The 15,455-nt window shown below is 43.5% G+C and overlaps 1 protein-coding gene across 2 annotated transcripts in view; it reads left to right on the top strand.

The window, feature by feature from the left end:
• The window catches only part of LOC147632145 (zinc finger protein-like protein), an 87,238-nt gene that overhangs the window by 36,886 nt on the left and 34,897 nt on the right, over nucleotides 1-15,455 (top strand). Inside the window, exons 4-6 of one of the 2 annotated variants that reach the window (XM_086808779.1) lie at nucleotides 6,332-7,021; nucleotides 8,212-8,286; nucleotides 11,542-11,667. In XM_086808779.1, coding sequence (XP_086664905.1) covers nucleotides 6,332-7,021; nucleotides 8,212-8,286; nucleotides 11,542-11,667 — 891 coding nt within the window. Of the gene's footprint in view, nucleotides 1-6,331; nucleotides 7,022-7,095; nucleotides 7,464-8,211; nucleotides 8,287-11,541; nucleotides 11,668-15,455 lie in introns of those variants that run through there. The other variant, XM_086808781.1, reaches the window with a different exon arrangement.

Here is a 15,455-nt window from a genome sequence, read left to right as displayed (position 1 = left end):
TGCTCCAAAAGTCCCTGGCATACCCATGCCTCCCTGAGGATAACCCCCAGTCATGGATTGGAACACAGAGCCACCACCAAAATAACCTGGATGCATAGACTGCTGAGGAATAGATGGCTGTCCAAAGAAGGAACTCTGAGAGTTAGCACCAAAAGCATGCTGCATGTTCGGAAACTGTCCAAAAGATGGATCCTGTGGGAAGGCACCACTATGACCCTGAGGAAGGTTCTTAGAACGCACCTTCTTCTTCTTCTTTTCAGGCTCAGAACGGGATCTCAGAAATTCAGCAAACTTCTCACTTTGTGTGAGCTGCATAAACACATCCATAACACCGGCCAAACGATTTTTAAACTGAGCATCATCTTCCTCTTTACTAGGCAGATCTTTTGGCTGTGTTACATCCTCATATTGCTTATCATCTGCAACCTGTGTCCTGCAAGAATATCCTTAGATTCATTTCTCTCAGGAGAGGTCTCTCTTGCTCTTCCTCTTCATGATAAAAATATTCGTCTTTTGTATCAGACATGTTGCTGAATTTTTCAGCGATGACTTTCCTCGAGTCAACCACGAGCTCACCCCCTTAAGAAAGTTGATGATGGGTCCTGGCAACGGAACCTTGAAACCGGCCTTTGGTAGAAACCAAAGTGCAATAGACTAGCAGTCACCCTTCCACTTGTAGTCCAAATATAAAAACAAATTTAATTGGAGCTAGAGTGCCCCAAAACTGAAATGAGAACGACACCTGTTGGTTCCCCTTTCGGTATTTCTTTATTCAAATTCAAAATGATGTAAAACTGAGTAAAACAAAACCAGTCAGGAGAATACACCTGTATGTCCAATCTGGCAGCCCACAAGACCTCTTAGCACAGAGGATTCACACACAGATCTGTGTCCCACAAAAGCAACACTCTGTGTTTCCCTCTGATCAGCCAAGACCATTCAGCAGGGCAGCCTTGAGCACACATCTGGCATATCCCATGTACATGGTTCCACAATTCAGTTCACATATACATCCACTGTCCAATCTCTGTTTCCACCCTTTCAATCTGCCATACCCCTCCTCTCACAAGGGGCCAGATAACACAAGTCTGCAACAGACATAAGCCAATGGAAAGAAAGAAAGATTGACAAGTTCAGAGCTTACCAATTCAGTGCGTGGTTCTGCACTCGTGAGGCCGATCGTACTAGTCTGCACTTGAGAAAGACTATCTGTACTTTTCTCTATGTAACCATCTGACTGATGCACCAAATATGCTCTGATAAAGCACTGTCTGCAGATGGAGATTCAACGCCTGATAATGTTCAAGACTGAACAGTACTGTTTCTGCCTGTACCTGTCCGTACAGGCCAGCAGTACTTGTCTGTACCTTCCCGTATAGGACTGTACAGACTGTACCAACAGTCACCTGAATCTGCCCGCCTGCTGACTAGACTCTGGTCGCCTGCGCCGCGTGAATCAGAAGATGCCCAGCAGACTGTACCAGCTGTCGTACAGTAAACGCCACCTGTACTGGCTGTACTGAAATGCAGCCACCTGCTCTGTCCGTACAGTACTGTCTGTACTGTTTTCAGCCTGCTGACTATACCTGCAAACGCCGCCTGAGCCAATAACCAATAGTACTGCAGCCGCCTGACTGTATGGCCTGCAACCACGTGGTCTGTACGGCCGGTATTCAGTACAGCCTGCACTCTTCATAGCAAAACCAGTCGACTAGCTTCTCTTCTCTTCCACACAGCTTGCTTGCACGTTCTTCCAAAAGCAAGAGAGAGAGAGAGATGAGAGAGGTGTGTAACTCCAAAAGTGGAGTTGCCCCTCTCTCCAAAAATATCCTAGGCCCCCAACTTTAATATTTATTAAAGTTCCTAGGGACCACTTAGGCCTAGGGGCCACCCATGAATAAAACATTAAAAATACTAATGTTCTGGTCCCCCTTCACATTTGAAGATGTCCACACCTCATCTCATTTGTCCGAGCACCCCAAATATGAATCATTTAATATTTATTTTGCTCAGCAACCACCATGCCCACACTCGTGCTGTTCCATTTTCACAGGGTCATGACACTAGGACGTCCCTTAAGGGGCCATTGGTGGTGGACTGTCTGCGTTCCATGGTCTAGGCAAAGACCATCTTGTCACATGACAATACAATAATCCATTCTATAGGCTCATCACGCTTATGTAGTCACTTATGAGATATAAAAATCTATAACTTATGGGATTTCTAGGAAATAGAAGCTTTGATTATATAATTGTTGGATGTGGAAAGATAAGGCCGAGATTAACTCAACGTGGGAGTTGAGTTGCTAGTAGAAATTTCTTTGATTCATTTACGAGGATGTAAAGGCTTGAAGAAGGGAAGTATGTTATATACCTGAAGCTAATTTGCGGTTTAAATTTGTTAGGGGGCCCACAAGATTTGAAAGCAAGTTTATTAGTTAATAATCATCTAAACAACACGGGTTAGATGATATAGTGCCTGAGGCTCAGTAGTAAAGTTATAGCTTTTCATAGTTGATAAGTGACTATATAAGTGGGATGAACCTTAGCCACTATAATCAGCCTACTTTCAAATCTTTTGGGGCGCTAACCCGCAGATTAGCCAGCCTAACCCCCATGCTACGAATCTAGCCCCTCGGTTAGCCTTGGGTACATAACATTGGTCCATGGTTTTTTTTTGGGGGTAAAAACACTGTCTATATTAATGTATAGAGTGAAGCCTTGAAAGAGGGATCTTCACTATGACATACATCTAGAAATAGTGAAAAAACAATTCAAACTGAGCTTGATCAATTTGTTGTAGCTGATAGTTGTCGTGCCAAGATTGTTGTAAAGATTGACGGAAGTAGGAGTACTTATCAATCTTTAATGAATGGAAAACCATCTAATTGCGAGCAACCCATATAGTCCATAGTGCCCAAAATCACAGCCAGGCAATAAAGAGAGCATGTTTATCCATTCATTGTGCATATGTTCCAAACATCCAAAAGTTCCTGGAAAAAGTGTTCCCAAGAAATATCACAAGTAATCTGGAAAGTCTTCACAAAAAAGATCTACTGTTTGAACAACACCAAAATGAATGTCGCACTGTTTCTTTTTGATGCCGACAAGAAGGGCATTTAGCAGACGCAATATGTCTGTTTTTTTAAAAATCTCCAACTGGGAATACTCTAGGAATACATCTCCACATGAAAACTTTTTGCTTCAGAGGTAAATTGTTGCACTAGAAATTTTGCTTCCACTATTTTGCGGTTTGATTGATTCCCCAAAGATGATTAGCATAATCGGGAAACCATGGTTATGGGAGAATCAATCAATATAATCTAGAATCAATGAACTGTGATAAAGGGACTTTAGGGAATGGTCCATGATCCAATCTTTGCAAAGTCCAGTCTTCAATCCGTCCTTCAATAGGGTCACCCACTTTTCCCCCACCCGGTTTGCCGACTGGCCTTAGGCCCAAGATCCTCCCATAGTTACCATTTTTTCACTGCCCGTAGGCGCATTTCCTCGCCCGTAAATGCTTTTTTTTTCCTTTTTTTTTTTTGCCCGTAGGCGATGCCGTCGAGGGAGCACCTAGTGGGGATTTGAACCTAGGACCTCCCGGTCCCAAGACAAACACTTCACCACTTGAGCTACCACCTCATTGGCATAGGGTCACCCACTATTGACCAAATGGCTGTAACTACTCTCTAATAAGTGTCCAGATTGGTCTGCAATGCATGTCCAAATGCCAACGTTGCTGTGCTTCTAGAAAAGACATTACTCTTCCTTCATTAGTGATGACATCTTGACACAAGTAAATCCCTTTTGTGGATGGGAAGTGTGCCTTTCTTGGAGATCAGAAAGCAAGTGGACAATCAAATGCTTGATTCCAATGTAGATGTTCATGTTGTAGAAAATTTCCTCTCTCTGGGGGCCCGGCCGACCAATGAAGATATTGTAGAATCTTTTGTACAATCTTTAATCAGTTGAGTAGAATAAGGGCATTTCACAATTTTGCTAGTCACATGACCTACCAATATCTCCCATGGAGTGAGCTCCCATTTACCAAAAGAGCAACTTTAAAGTTTCGACACATGTCAGAGATCATCAAAGACTTCCATCACTTGAGCCATAAAAGAATCAAGTTGCTTTTTTTCCCAGAACAAAAGTGGGAGGGAAAATCGTATGTATGCCATAAGAATTGATTGCACAATTTTGAGGCGAACATGGAAAGGCCATGTTGATAAATGCCAGTAATCCAGCTTCACATGAAGTTTTGCATAACCCAATCTATGGCATCTTTAAAAGAAAAATTCCAACCCAATGGATAACCCAAATGGCGCACTATCTCATGAGGTTGGCATATAATTCCTGGCCACACGAAAGCATGCTGATTTGCTTGTTTGAGGGGCAACAAAGTAGACTTCTGAAAGTTGATAAATAGCCTCGCTGCTTCCCCAAACGAATGTAATGCTTGCATGACACATTGCATATCCTCTCGTGCTTGTCGTTTGCCTTTTTTAAAAATTTCGGTCTCTGTTTCTTTTTAGTTTTTTGGCTTGTGTGTGTGTGTGCTTGTGGGAGAGTGTGTGTGTTCTTTTCTTGCCGTCATGGCGGACTCAGATTCAATCCTTCATTATGCTCGAAAAATTGACAAGCCTCAGGATGGCTCTAATACTAAGAATCTCAAGGAGTTTGGCTTGCATGCTTTCGATCTTGATGCTCAGTTTTTGTACGATGTGTTGCGCAAGGACTTTGCATTAAGCAGGATCAATTGGGATAAGCCTAAGTCCTCTATTAAATGTGCGGTTTCTAAGGATGTGATCCTCCCGGAAGTCAGGAAATTCTCGGAACGTGCAATGATGCTGAAGATGTAGGCAAATGGTTGAACAGCCAAATGGAAGGATTAGCTGTTGAAAGCATCTACTATGCTGCTAGAGGTTTCTATGAAGTTATTTTGAAACTTGCATACATCAAAAAGTGATTCTTTGGAAAGTTCCCTTTGTTTTATGGAACACAGATGGTGCATGTGCTCCCGTGGTCTCCCACTACTGAGTATTAGTCATTGCTGCGGCATCAGTGCCCTGTCTGGGTGGAGGTAGTTGACTTTTCGGCATTATATAGAAATGCTTTGCCTTACATAGCGAATGAATTGGGAACTGTTATTTGCGCCCCCTGCATCCCATCCCCCCCCCCCCCCCCCCCCCGCGGTCTGTGACAAGCCTTTTGTGTACTTTAGGACACAGATAAGCCAACTCTTGAATCCTTTGGATTTGATGTAGGAGAAGTGCATGTGGGAGAAAGATTTTATGCTTTAAAATGGGGAGCATTTACTAGAGCTTGTTTCCTTTGTGGTAAGTTTGGACACTACTCTACTGATTGTCCAAATCTGGCTCTGCGACCCCCGGTAGATTCGATTCCACCTCCTGCAATGTCTGCCCAGAAATCTGATGCTAAAGCAGTTAATGTAAATTAAGTTATGCAGACAAGAGGTAAAGCTGCTGTCACCCAATTTTAAGTGGTCAACAGAAAACTTATGTCAAAAACAACATGCCTATATATATATATATATATATATATATATATATATATATGTACGGCTTTCTTGTGAAACGAATAGGTCAGATGGTTTAGACCAACCGGGGAAACAAGATCGAGATTGCAAAGTCACCCCCCTTCGTGGCCTAGCATTTAAGGATATATATATATATATATATATATATATATATATGTACATGTACATGTGCATATGTAATATGTATATGTATATGCACATACATACACATGTACATATGCATATGTAATATGTATATGCACATACATACCTGCATATGTATGTATGTATGTATGTACACACACACACACACACACGCACACACACACACATATTTATATATGTGTGTGTGTGTGTGTGTGTATAGATATAATGTACACACACACACACACACACACACACATACATGTGTGTGGGTGCACGCACACACGTATACATACATGTATACACACACACATATACATACATGTATATAAATGTGTGTGTGTATATATATGTATGTACATGTACACACACATATGCATATATATATATATGTGTGTGTGTGTGTGTGTGTGTGTGAGAACACACACACACATAGCCCTTCAAGAGGTAATAAAGATAAATAATTAAGTAAATGTTTGTATGTATATATCTGTCCGTATTATTGTGGGGGTGAAATATAATTATGCATGGCTTGTGGGTCTAAGTTATGCATTATCCATTTCCTTTTTTCGTCTTTTTCTTTCTTCATTTCTATAGCAATGCTCACAGAATATTTTACTTAAAACTGAGCACTTTTTTGCGCATGCAGGAAATTAGGGATGTACTGGCCTCTTGGAAGGTCTATCTTGAAGCAGCTTCTTGCATCTTTGTACATGCCCCTTCCAGAAACAGCCATGCCTTGTTTGGAGGAGAGGATGGGCCTTTAAATCGGAGTGATGACCGAGTTTGCCAAGTGCCGATCACAACTCGCCGGCCGACTTTTAAGGAAGCTAAGCGGGTTTTTAGTGAATTAACCACTGTCTCTTTTAAAAAACTCGAGTGCATGGTTTTAGATGATGGAGCAAGTTCATCAAAATCAAGCAACAAGAAGCTTCTGGAAGGATTGTGTGTGGATGGAAAAGGCAAGGAGCTGCATGGAGTGGATCACAGTATCGCTCAAAATTCCCCTTTTTGTGATGGAATTTTGTCAGAAGAGCCAAGCAATCTCAGCACTGATGTTGGAGCAGCTGATGCAAAAGAAGGAAATACATCAACTTCTCTTCATGATGCAGCTAAGTCGGGACATGTGGATCTGGTTTTGGAGTTGTTGCAGAAAGGGTCCAATCCATGTGCAAGAGATGACCGGGGCCGAACACCTTACACGGTTGCAGTTGACAAAGAGACAAGGAATGTGTTTCGCAAGTTTATGGCGGAGCACATGGAAATGTGGGATTGGAATGCAGCGAATGTGCCTAGTGCCCTTACAGATGAAATGGAAGCAGCACAGGCAGCAAAGCTGGTAAGACCTTTGAAAAAGAAGGAATTTGCTAAATGCTTTTAGTGTGGTTTTCCAACCATGCACTGGGTATCCAGGATAAAGGCTGGAGGAGGCAAGAGCTTGGAATGTGCTGCAACAGATGGACCACTAATCTGCTGATAAAGTGCATAGTTGGGGCCACATAGGCCAGTGTGGGGCAGGTGAAAGAGCAGAGGGACAGAGAATGAGGAGGGTCGGCCCTTTTTCATAGGCTTTGCGCCCATGACTAATGAGATATCCTTGTCGGTGGCCATTCCACCAGCAGCTCTCAGAGTCGCCTCAATATATGGCTTCTGTTGTTTAGCACAAATGCTGCCATGCTCATTGGTGCCTGCAGGCCTGTGATGCTTAAACTCGCGTAAGGAGCTAGGACTTAGGGTGTAGCTGCCACCACCAGGGATAGTGGCAGACTGTGGAGGTGGAGGTCAATGTCTCTTCCCTATTATATAGCTCCAACTGAGTCCTTCCATGGGTGCTACTGGCATATTGTTGATCCATCTTGACTCTCCATGTGCTCGTGATCTCTGCTGCGTGTTTTAAAATTTTCATCATCACCTTTGACGCAGACAGTTTAGTACAATCAATGATCTTCATCTACTCTGGTGTTGCATACTATCCAATAACTCTATCCTTTATCATGCATATCCTCAATATGCTTGTCCTCTGTTTCCCTCCATACCGTTGAAACCCTCGTGTGTTTCCTCACACACTTTGATTACTGCCTGATCACATTATTTGCTGCACATGAACTCAGATCACCATCTTTCACTATCATATGGTTGTGCCCTACATGTTACATGTACCAGTCCCTTCTTTGGAGACCTCAAGCTCCTCTTTTTTTTTTTTTTTGGGGGGGGGGGGGGGGGGTCATGGACAATTACATCTAAATCTGATATCGTTTTCGCCAAGTGTACAATGTACATAGGTCCATGCGATAGACAAAGGCCAATCTTGAGCTTTCACCTGAGCATCATCTGCGTCATGGACGCATCTCACCCGCATTATGTTTCGGCCTTAGCTGCCCCTGCACCTAAGTTTGTCCTTGCTTGTGCTTAATATTTTGTATTCTTTTTTATTTTTGACACACTTAAAGTATGAAAAAAACTGTGCATAAGTGTGTTTATCAGTGCACAGATCTATCTTGAGGATCATAAGATTTTGGTTGTTGGCAGGCTGAGAAGGAGGCCAAGCGGAAAGCTAAAGCAAAGGAACAGAAAAAGCTGAGAAAAGCAAAGCAAAAAGCCCGGGTATGTTCTACACTTGAAAAAGAAGATTGCTAGGTTTGTGGGATCCGGCTTAGAAGAAGAGAGATCCTGGATTTCATCTAGGTATATCTTTATGCGGACATACAAATTTCACGTTGTGAAGTTTTCGTCCAAGTTGCGGCCAGTTGATATTGTGTTAATTCTTTCTATCTTTAGTGGTGCATATGCCCTATCAACTACCTTTTTGTTGTAATAATTCTTTCTGTTTGTTATGATCCCTTATTATGGTTGAGTCTACCTTGCATCTCTGGAGCTGTGAACAGAAACTCGGTACACAAACCTTTGTATGAATGTATGCTCTTATGTATGTGTGTCTGCGTGTGGGGGGGGGGAGTGTGTGTGGGAGCATATATTGATACCAAGTTCTACACCCGCTATTTGGCACTGATGATGTTAGTGGGGATGTCAGGGTATCTAGTCCATACTATGCATGATGGAGTGATGGTATATTGTCTTGTGGATGACTACCACGATGTTATAAATTGCACTTCCTTATAAGTTGGATTTGGGCATGTTCTTGGATTCATCTAGGTATATGCTTCTACTCAAAACTAGTGAAGAGATCAATGCACAAGTCTTTGAAGAGAGGAAAGAAGATGAAATACATGATCCTTCCACTTCTGTGATTTTCTTTCTTCTAAATGTATGAAGCTTACATCATGGTGTAAGTATGGTTGTGTTTTAATGGCATGTGAGTCTTATAATGCATTAAGATCTAAAGAAAAAGCTCATGGGAGAAAACACTGTGGAAAAGCGTGGAGGGAATAGCATCTGCATTCCCCTTTATAAGCATGTGGACCTCTATCCTCCCTGACACATCAATACGGAAGGAATCAAATCTCTCTCCATCGGGGTACTTAAAGCAATGCCATGGTCTTGACACCTGAACCGAAGTACCACCTTCAGCCAGGCAATGTGCAGCATGCCACTGCTGTACAGCCGCAGCCACCATCGTTGTACAGGCTGCAGTGGTTGCTCCTCTAAGGACTGCCACTTTCCTGCCATGTGTTTCCCTGAGCAATGCCACTCTACGCCCCCTTGCTATGCCCTGTGCTGCCTTGCACTCGTTGTGCAGTGCCGGATCACACCACCACCCTAGCTGCCACTGCGGCCGCCTTTGCGTAGTGTTGCCCAGAACTCAGTTGTCGCTTTGCAGTGCACCACCATTGCTTTCAGCTTTCAGTGGTGCCATTTCTTTGCCGAGTACATGCTCAATCATGCCCCCATATTGTTGGAAAATTCAACTCCAGCGAATTGTCCCTCGGTCCAATGCGCTGTTGACATTATTTGTAACCACTTCAGGCTTTGGTAATCAGTCTTTACCACAAACTAGGCACTGTAAAATGCTTCCAAGTCTTCAAAGAATGAATTATTGCTATTTTTTTTGGTCACAGTTGCAGTAATTAAGCAGCTTTTGGCCTGTGTATGCAACAAGATTTCCCATTGTGTTGCAAAGTTGCATGGATTGCATAAATATTAGTTTCACAAATTACCACAAAAGGCTTATCCCATTGACAAGTGCTGATGTACCAATGTCTTTCAACTTGTAGAAGGCCTCCAATGTGTTTCCAATGACTTGGATCTTGAGAAGGCGAATAAGGGGGTTTTGGAGGCTATTTATAACATAATGGCATGCAATAGCAATGTACGCCCTCTAAGAAATGACAATGGCTTGAAACTAGGAAATGACAATGGCTAGGAATAGTCATTATGAAGGGTTTTTTTTAAAAAAAAAATTGGGGGGGGGGGTAGTAAATTTGAGGGGAATTTTCCAAAGGAAATGTAAAATCAACGGGCAAAATGTGAATTCAGGGGGAAAATTTGGAAGAAATACGAATTTGAGGGGGGAAATGTAAAATTGAGTGAGTGTGACTAATCTCCTTTCTTAAGCCTTAATCATTGAAATTAATGTGAAGACACTAGTGAAGGGTCACAACCTTTCACATGGGTCATCATGAAAGGAGATGTCTCATCAAAGAGATACAACTCTTAATCAAAGGACATAACTATTTTATCTAAGAGGTACATCCTTGCATTCGGGACATGACTCTTCACTTGTAACCTTTCGGCCATATATAAGAAAGGCCTTGGCATCAAAACAATGCACACAACTTTCCATCCTTTACTAGGTCTTTTGCTCTATTGCGTTTTAATCAGGGTTGCGTTTCGCAAATTCTGTATGAGATAGCTTTTGTGTGTGCACGGGGTGCTAAGGCAAAGGGCAAGAAACAGGCCCAAACGCATCGAGTAGATATTGGGAATCGAGGTCTCACTTTGTATGCATTGGACTAGTGTCCATGGCTGTTGGTTTATGCTTATGCATGGGATTAACGTGTGTCATGTGATACTATGGACATGATCTTCCACTGGGACTTGATGTGTTCATGCCCGGAATGTCATGTTTGGGATTAGATGTTTCCGCTAGGACTTGTGTCTGTGTGTACATGCCCAGAATATCTGGTAGACTTGTCTTTTCGCTGGGACTTGTGCCTATCCGCAATCTCTAAGATGTGGGGGACAATACACTGTGTAGGTGAAGGAGTTCTCAAATATTCTCCTCAACTTCTTACCATCTAACCTAAAACTGAAATTACTAGGAGGGTCACTCAACATCAAGGAAATCTCTTGTCTAAGAAAGGCCAATGGCTGTGGCCTTCCATGGTTACTGTAATTCATGCTCTCCCACTTTCTCTTCTGTTTTCTGACACTTTTCTACTTTCTTTTTTTTTGTGCAATGCATTGACTTCTTATGTATGCTAGGCTGCCAAATAGCTACAAGTTATCCCAAGGCACCACTCCCAGGTATTCCCAGTGGAGACCTCCATTACCATGTTGCGTAATTGAGGCCTGTTCAAACGAGGAATAAAATGCCCATCGTCTCACAAACTACCCTTAGCTAGAGTGTCATGGGAACAACAAAGCTACATATGTTAATGGCACTTGGCAATATGAGGGTTAAGCTAGGCTATGTAGTTGAGCCATTCAATGTTTGTATTGTTTTATATCCTTGTGATTTCGCAGATACACTTTTACTTTCAAATTATTTCCAAGAAATTTTTTCCTGGATTATAAAGAAAGTTTGATTCCCAAAAAAGATATATATGTATATCCCTTCATTTTCACACGAAAGCGGTCACCTGAGCATGCACACAAGCATGCCCATATGTTAAGGAATAGGACCTTTGAGTGGAGAAACATTAGTCTGTAATATGTACTTAACTATTTGTTTTCTTCCAGGCACAAGTCGAGAGTTCGGAGGAGCTTGCTGCAGCTGCTTCCAAGCTTGTCTGCGATGGGAAGACAGCTGTCTTGGAGGACTCTTTGAAACTGAAGAAAAACCTAAGCGCTTCCGAATTCAATGATGTAAGGGTTTGTGATTTACCATATTTTCTTTTAGAAAAATTAGTTTTTGTCGCAAACAAAAAGTTGTTTTGTTTGCGACAAAAAAATAGTTTTCTTTAAAAAAAAATTAGTTTTTTTCGCGAACAAAATGGTATCTTTAGAGATAATACCCATCATGCACCTTGCTTTTTTTAAATTCTCATCCTTGATCACAGCTGCATATGGAGCCCCCTGATTGGTGCAGTACACTCCATGACACAACACTTTATGTACTGCACACTTGATGCAAAATCATCTCACATTTAAATGCCCAACTTGTCTTAGACCTTATTGTGCAGCCTTATCCATGTAGCCTAATCTTGAAGCCTGTACAGAATTCTTTCTAATATAACATCATTTATGTACACATTTTTTTAAATGAGAAAAAGGCAATTTACATACACACTTTTTTAAATGAGAAAAAGGCTTTGTATCTAATGATCTTGATCAGTACTCTACATATTTGTACAATACGGAGTGTACCTGATGTTTCCTATCGCCTTGTCCTCAATTCACTAACTTCAAAGTGCATTAGTAGCCATTTGCATCCACCAACCACCCCCAATCTCCTTTTTCCCGTGGTCCTATTAAAAAAAACGAACCTCAAAGGGCTAAATACAATCACGAAGGGCTAGATACAAACTCGCTTCCATGTACGGGGCAGGGATCAAAGAATCAAAAGGTGGAGAAAGATGCACTTCTCCTTCGGCTGGCCGCTCTATGAGGAGAAGGCTATCTCATACAGGGGGAGGGGAGGGGAATAACCACAAAGGTGGTCTGTAATGCCAAGTGGGATCACCACCTCTTTCTGTGAGAAAAGGGCCAGGCCGCCACTCTTGGTCATGTCCACTCTCGGCTAGTTCAGGTGTGAACCTAGCTTACTCACGGGCACTTTTTCCCTGTGACTGGACACATGTTTTTTTCCCCGTGTGAACACACTTATGTGTGTTGGGCACTTAGCCCTAGGCTTTTTAGTACTCACTTATACTTTCATTTCATATCATTATTGAGTATATCTTTTCTAGCACTCTCACGTTTTCTCTGTGCTTGAGGTTGTGTGTGTGTGCGTGCAGGCTAGCTGCCCTCCTACCCAACATTGGTATGAGAGCTTGGTTAGGTTTAGGGTTAGAGTTACACATCAGAGCAGGGTGTTGCTAGGGTTAGGGTTAACCCCCATTGCTCTTGAGCTTCTCCCTCCCGCTTCAGCCTATCGTGCATACATGCCACACTCTCTCTCTCTGTGAGGAACAACGAAGAGGAACAACGAAGACGTACACGTGCTTTGCATGTGAGGATTACCGGCCTTAAAGACGGGGATAAAGTTGAAGAGGAGGTGAAAGAGCTTATGGTGTTGATGGGGATTGATAGTCCGACACACGCAAAAGCCTGGAGAGTGGGCAAAAAAAGCGGAGGCAACGGGGAAACATCAAAGGAAAGAGCTCTCATACTTCGCTTCCTTTCTATTGAGGCGAAGAAGGAGTTCTTGAAGAGACGACCCACTTTAAAGAATACAGGCATTTTTCTTGGTGATGATCTTACTCTTTCACAGCTTGCACATATGAAGGAAGTCATGCCAGAGATTAGAGCAGCAAGAGAAAAGGGTAAGATAGCATTTTATAGAGAAGGGAGGGTGGTCATCGTGGAGCGACGCTCTACATGACGGTGCGAGACCTATGGGACCAAATTAAAGCTGGCAGCCTGGAACTGCAATGGATCCCTCAGACTTGATGTAGGTGCCTTTGAGGACAGCTTTAGAGATAGAGATATAGTCTTCTACTCGGAGACTCACCAGGCCCCTGGTCAGATGATGCCACAGGTGACTGGATACAGATGGGAGACAGCTTGCAGAGTAGGGACGAGATCGGTACACAGTAGTAGAGGATCAGGAGGGGTGGTAGTTCTTTTCAGGGAGGAGCTGCAACCGCTTATACACATAGTTCGGAGAGATGATCAGGCCAGATATATGTGGGTGAGACTGAGGGCCGACACATGCAGATTCCTGTATATTGCCATATGCTATTTTGCTCCTAGTACATCGACATATGCAGCACCTAGAGGGCAGTCTCCTTTCTCTGTGCTAGATGATGACATATGGGAGTTCTCTAGGGATGGAGACATCATCCTGTTAGGGGACTTTAATGCCCGGACGGGCAACCGCCAGACAGCCTTTTATGATACCTCGGAGGAGATGCTGAGAGAGTTGGACACTCTGGATATGGGATTAGACAGAAGCTCACAGGATGTGGAGTGCACAGAGTATGGGAGACATTTGGTAGATATGGGGACTGCGCATGGGTTGGCCATACTTAATGGCTTGCAGAGGTTTCCGTCAGCAGCTGGATTTACTTGCTTTCCACATAGACATGGTGCTAGCACAGTGGATTATGTTATGGCTATGCCCAGCTTTGTTTCATGCATTGAGGACTTCACAGTTGGATCTCGGCCCATTGGGGTAGTAGTGGATCATGCATTGTTGACATTGACTATCTCTTTTCACTTTACCACAGCTCAGAGGACACGAGGGGCAGATCACACTCGATATACTTTTACCTCAGAGACTGATGCTGTCTACACAGATGGGATTTATAGACGTCTGTACACAGAGGAGCCAGGGAGACCTTTGGAGGAGTTGACCCATATACTGACAGAGACTTTACATGATGCAGCGAGAGAGGCATATCCACATACTCAGCCTGGACAGAGACAGCATTCTAGATGTATGCCCCAGAACAGCTGGTATGATGAGGAGTGCAGAGAGACCAGAGCCCGACTGCAGCGGGAGGTTGCTTTGGGAGTCACTACTTACCGACAGTCACGTATTGCCTTCCGACGCCTTGTGCGAAGGAAGAAGCGGGCCTTCCTTGCTCAGCTAGAGCAGGAATTATACCAGCTATTCTTGAGCCAGGATTCGAGGGAGGCTTGGCGTCTGTTTCATGAGTCCTCCCCTGCTTTGGCCATCACTTCTACAGAGGTCTGGGGTAGTTATGCAGCATCTCTATATACAGTTCCTGGACAGACACCTTTTCCTGACCCGCCAGCACCATGCCCACAGACATGTACTTTCTTTACCGCAGAGATGGTAAGGAAGGCCATTGATAGGATGAAGACTGGGAGAGCATATGATCACGATGGATTGGTTGCTGAGCACTTTATTCATGCGAGAGACATGCTGGCAGAGCTTCTAGCAGTGATGTTCAATCGTGCTATGTGCGAAGGCTTACCCGAGACTTGGAGTAGGTCCACCATCGTGCCTATCTTCAAGTCAGGGGACCCTATGCAGCCAGGGAATTATCGCACTATTATGATTGGTCACACACTAGCACGATTGTATGCATCCATTCTTGAGCAGCAGTTGAGTAGATGGGCAGAGAGAGTTGGCATTCGAGCAGAGGGACAGGCAGGGTTCAGGAGAGGTTTCTCTACTCTTGACCACATCTTGACTCTCCGGGCCATTATTGAGGAGGGCAGGTCGCATGGGCGACGGATTTATTGTAGCTTTGTGGACTTCCGCAAAGCATTTGATACAGTGCCCAGAGCCAGATTGATGAGGCGATTACAGGAGATGGGGGTACCCACAGAGCTCATATGGGGAATTATGGCTTTATACAGATCAGTTGCAGGACAGGTACGCACCCCAGAGGGGGTCTCTACTTTGGTTCACTCCACTATAGGAGTGAAGCAAGGTTGCCCGTTATCTCCTTCACTGTTTGGTATGTATGTGGATGAGGCTTCTGACTACATTGAGAGATTGGGGGACAGAGGAGCCCAGC

This window comes from Cibotium barometz, chromosome 14, assembly GCF_041138505.1.
Source record: "Cibotium barometz isolate CiBa-2024 chromosome 14, ASM4113850v1, whole genome shotgun sequence".
In the NCBI taxonomy this organism is placed as follows: Eukaryota; Viridiplantae; Streptophyta; class Polypodiopsida; order Cyatheales; family Cibotiaceae; genus Cibotium; species Cibotium barometz.
The sequence above is the reverse complement of the archived record's forward strand: the minus strand, read 5'-3'. Positions and strand labels throughout refer to the sequence as shown.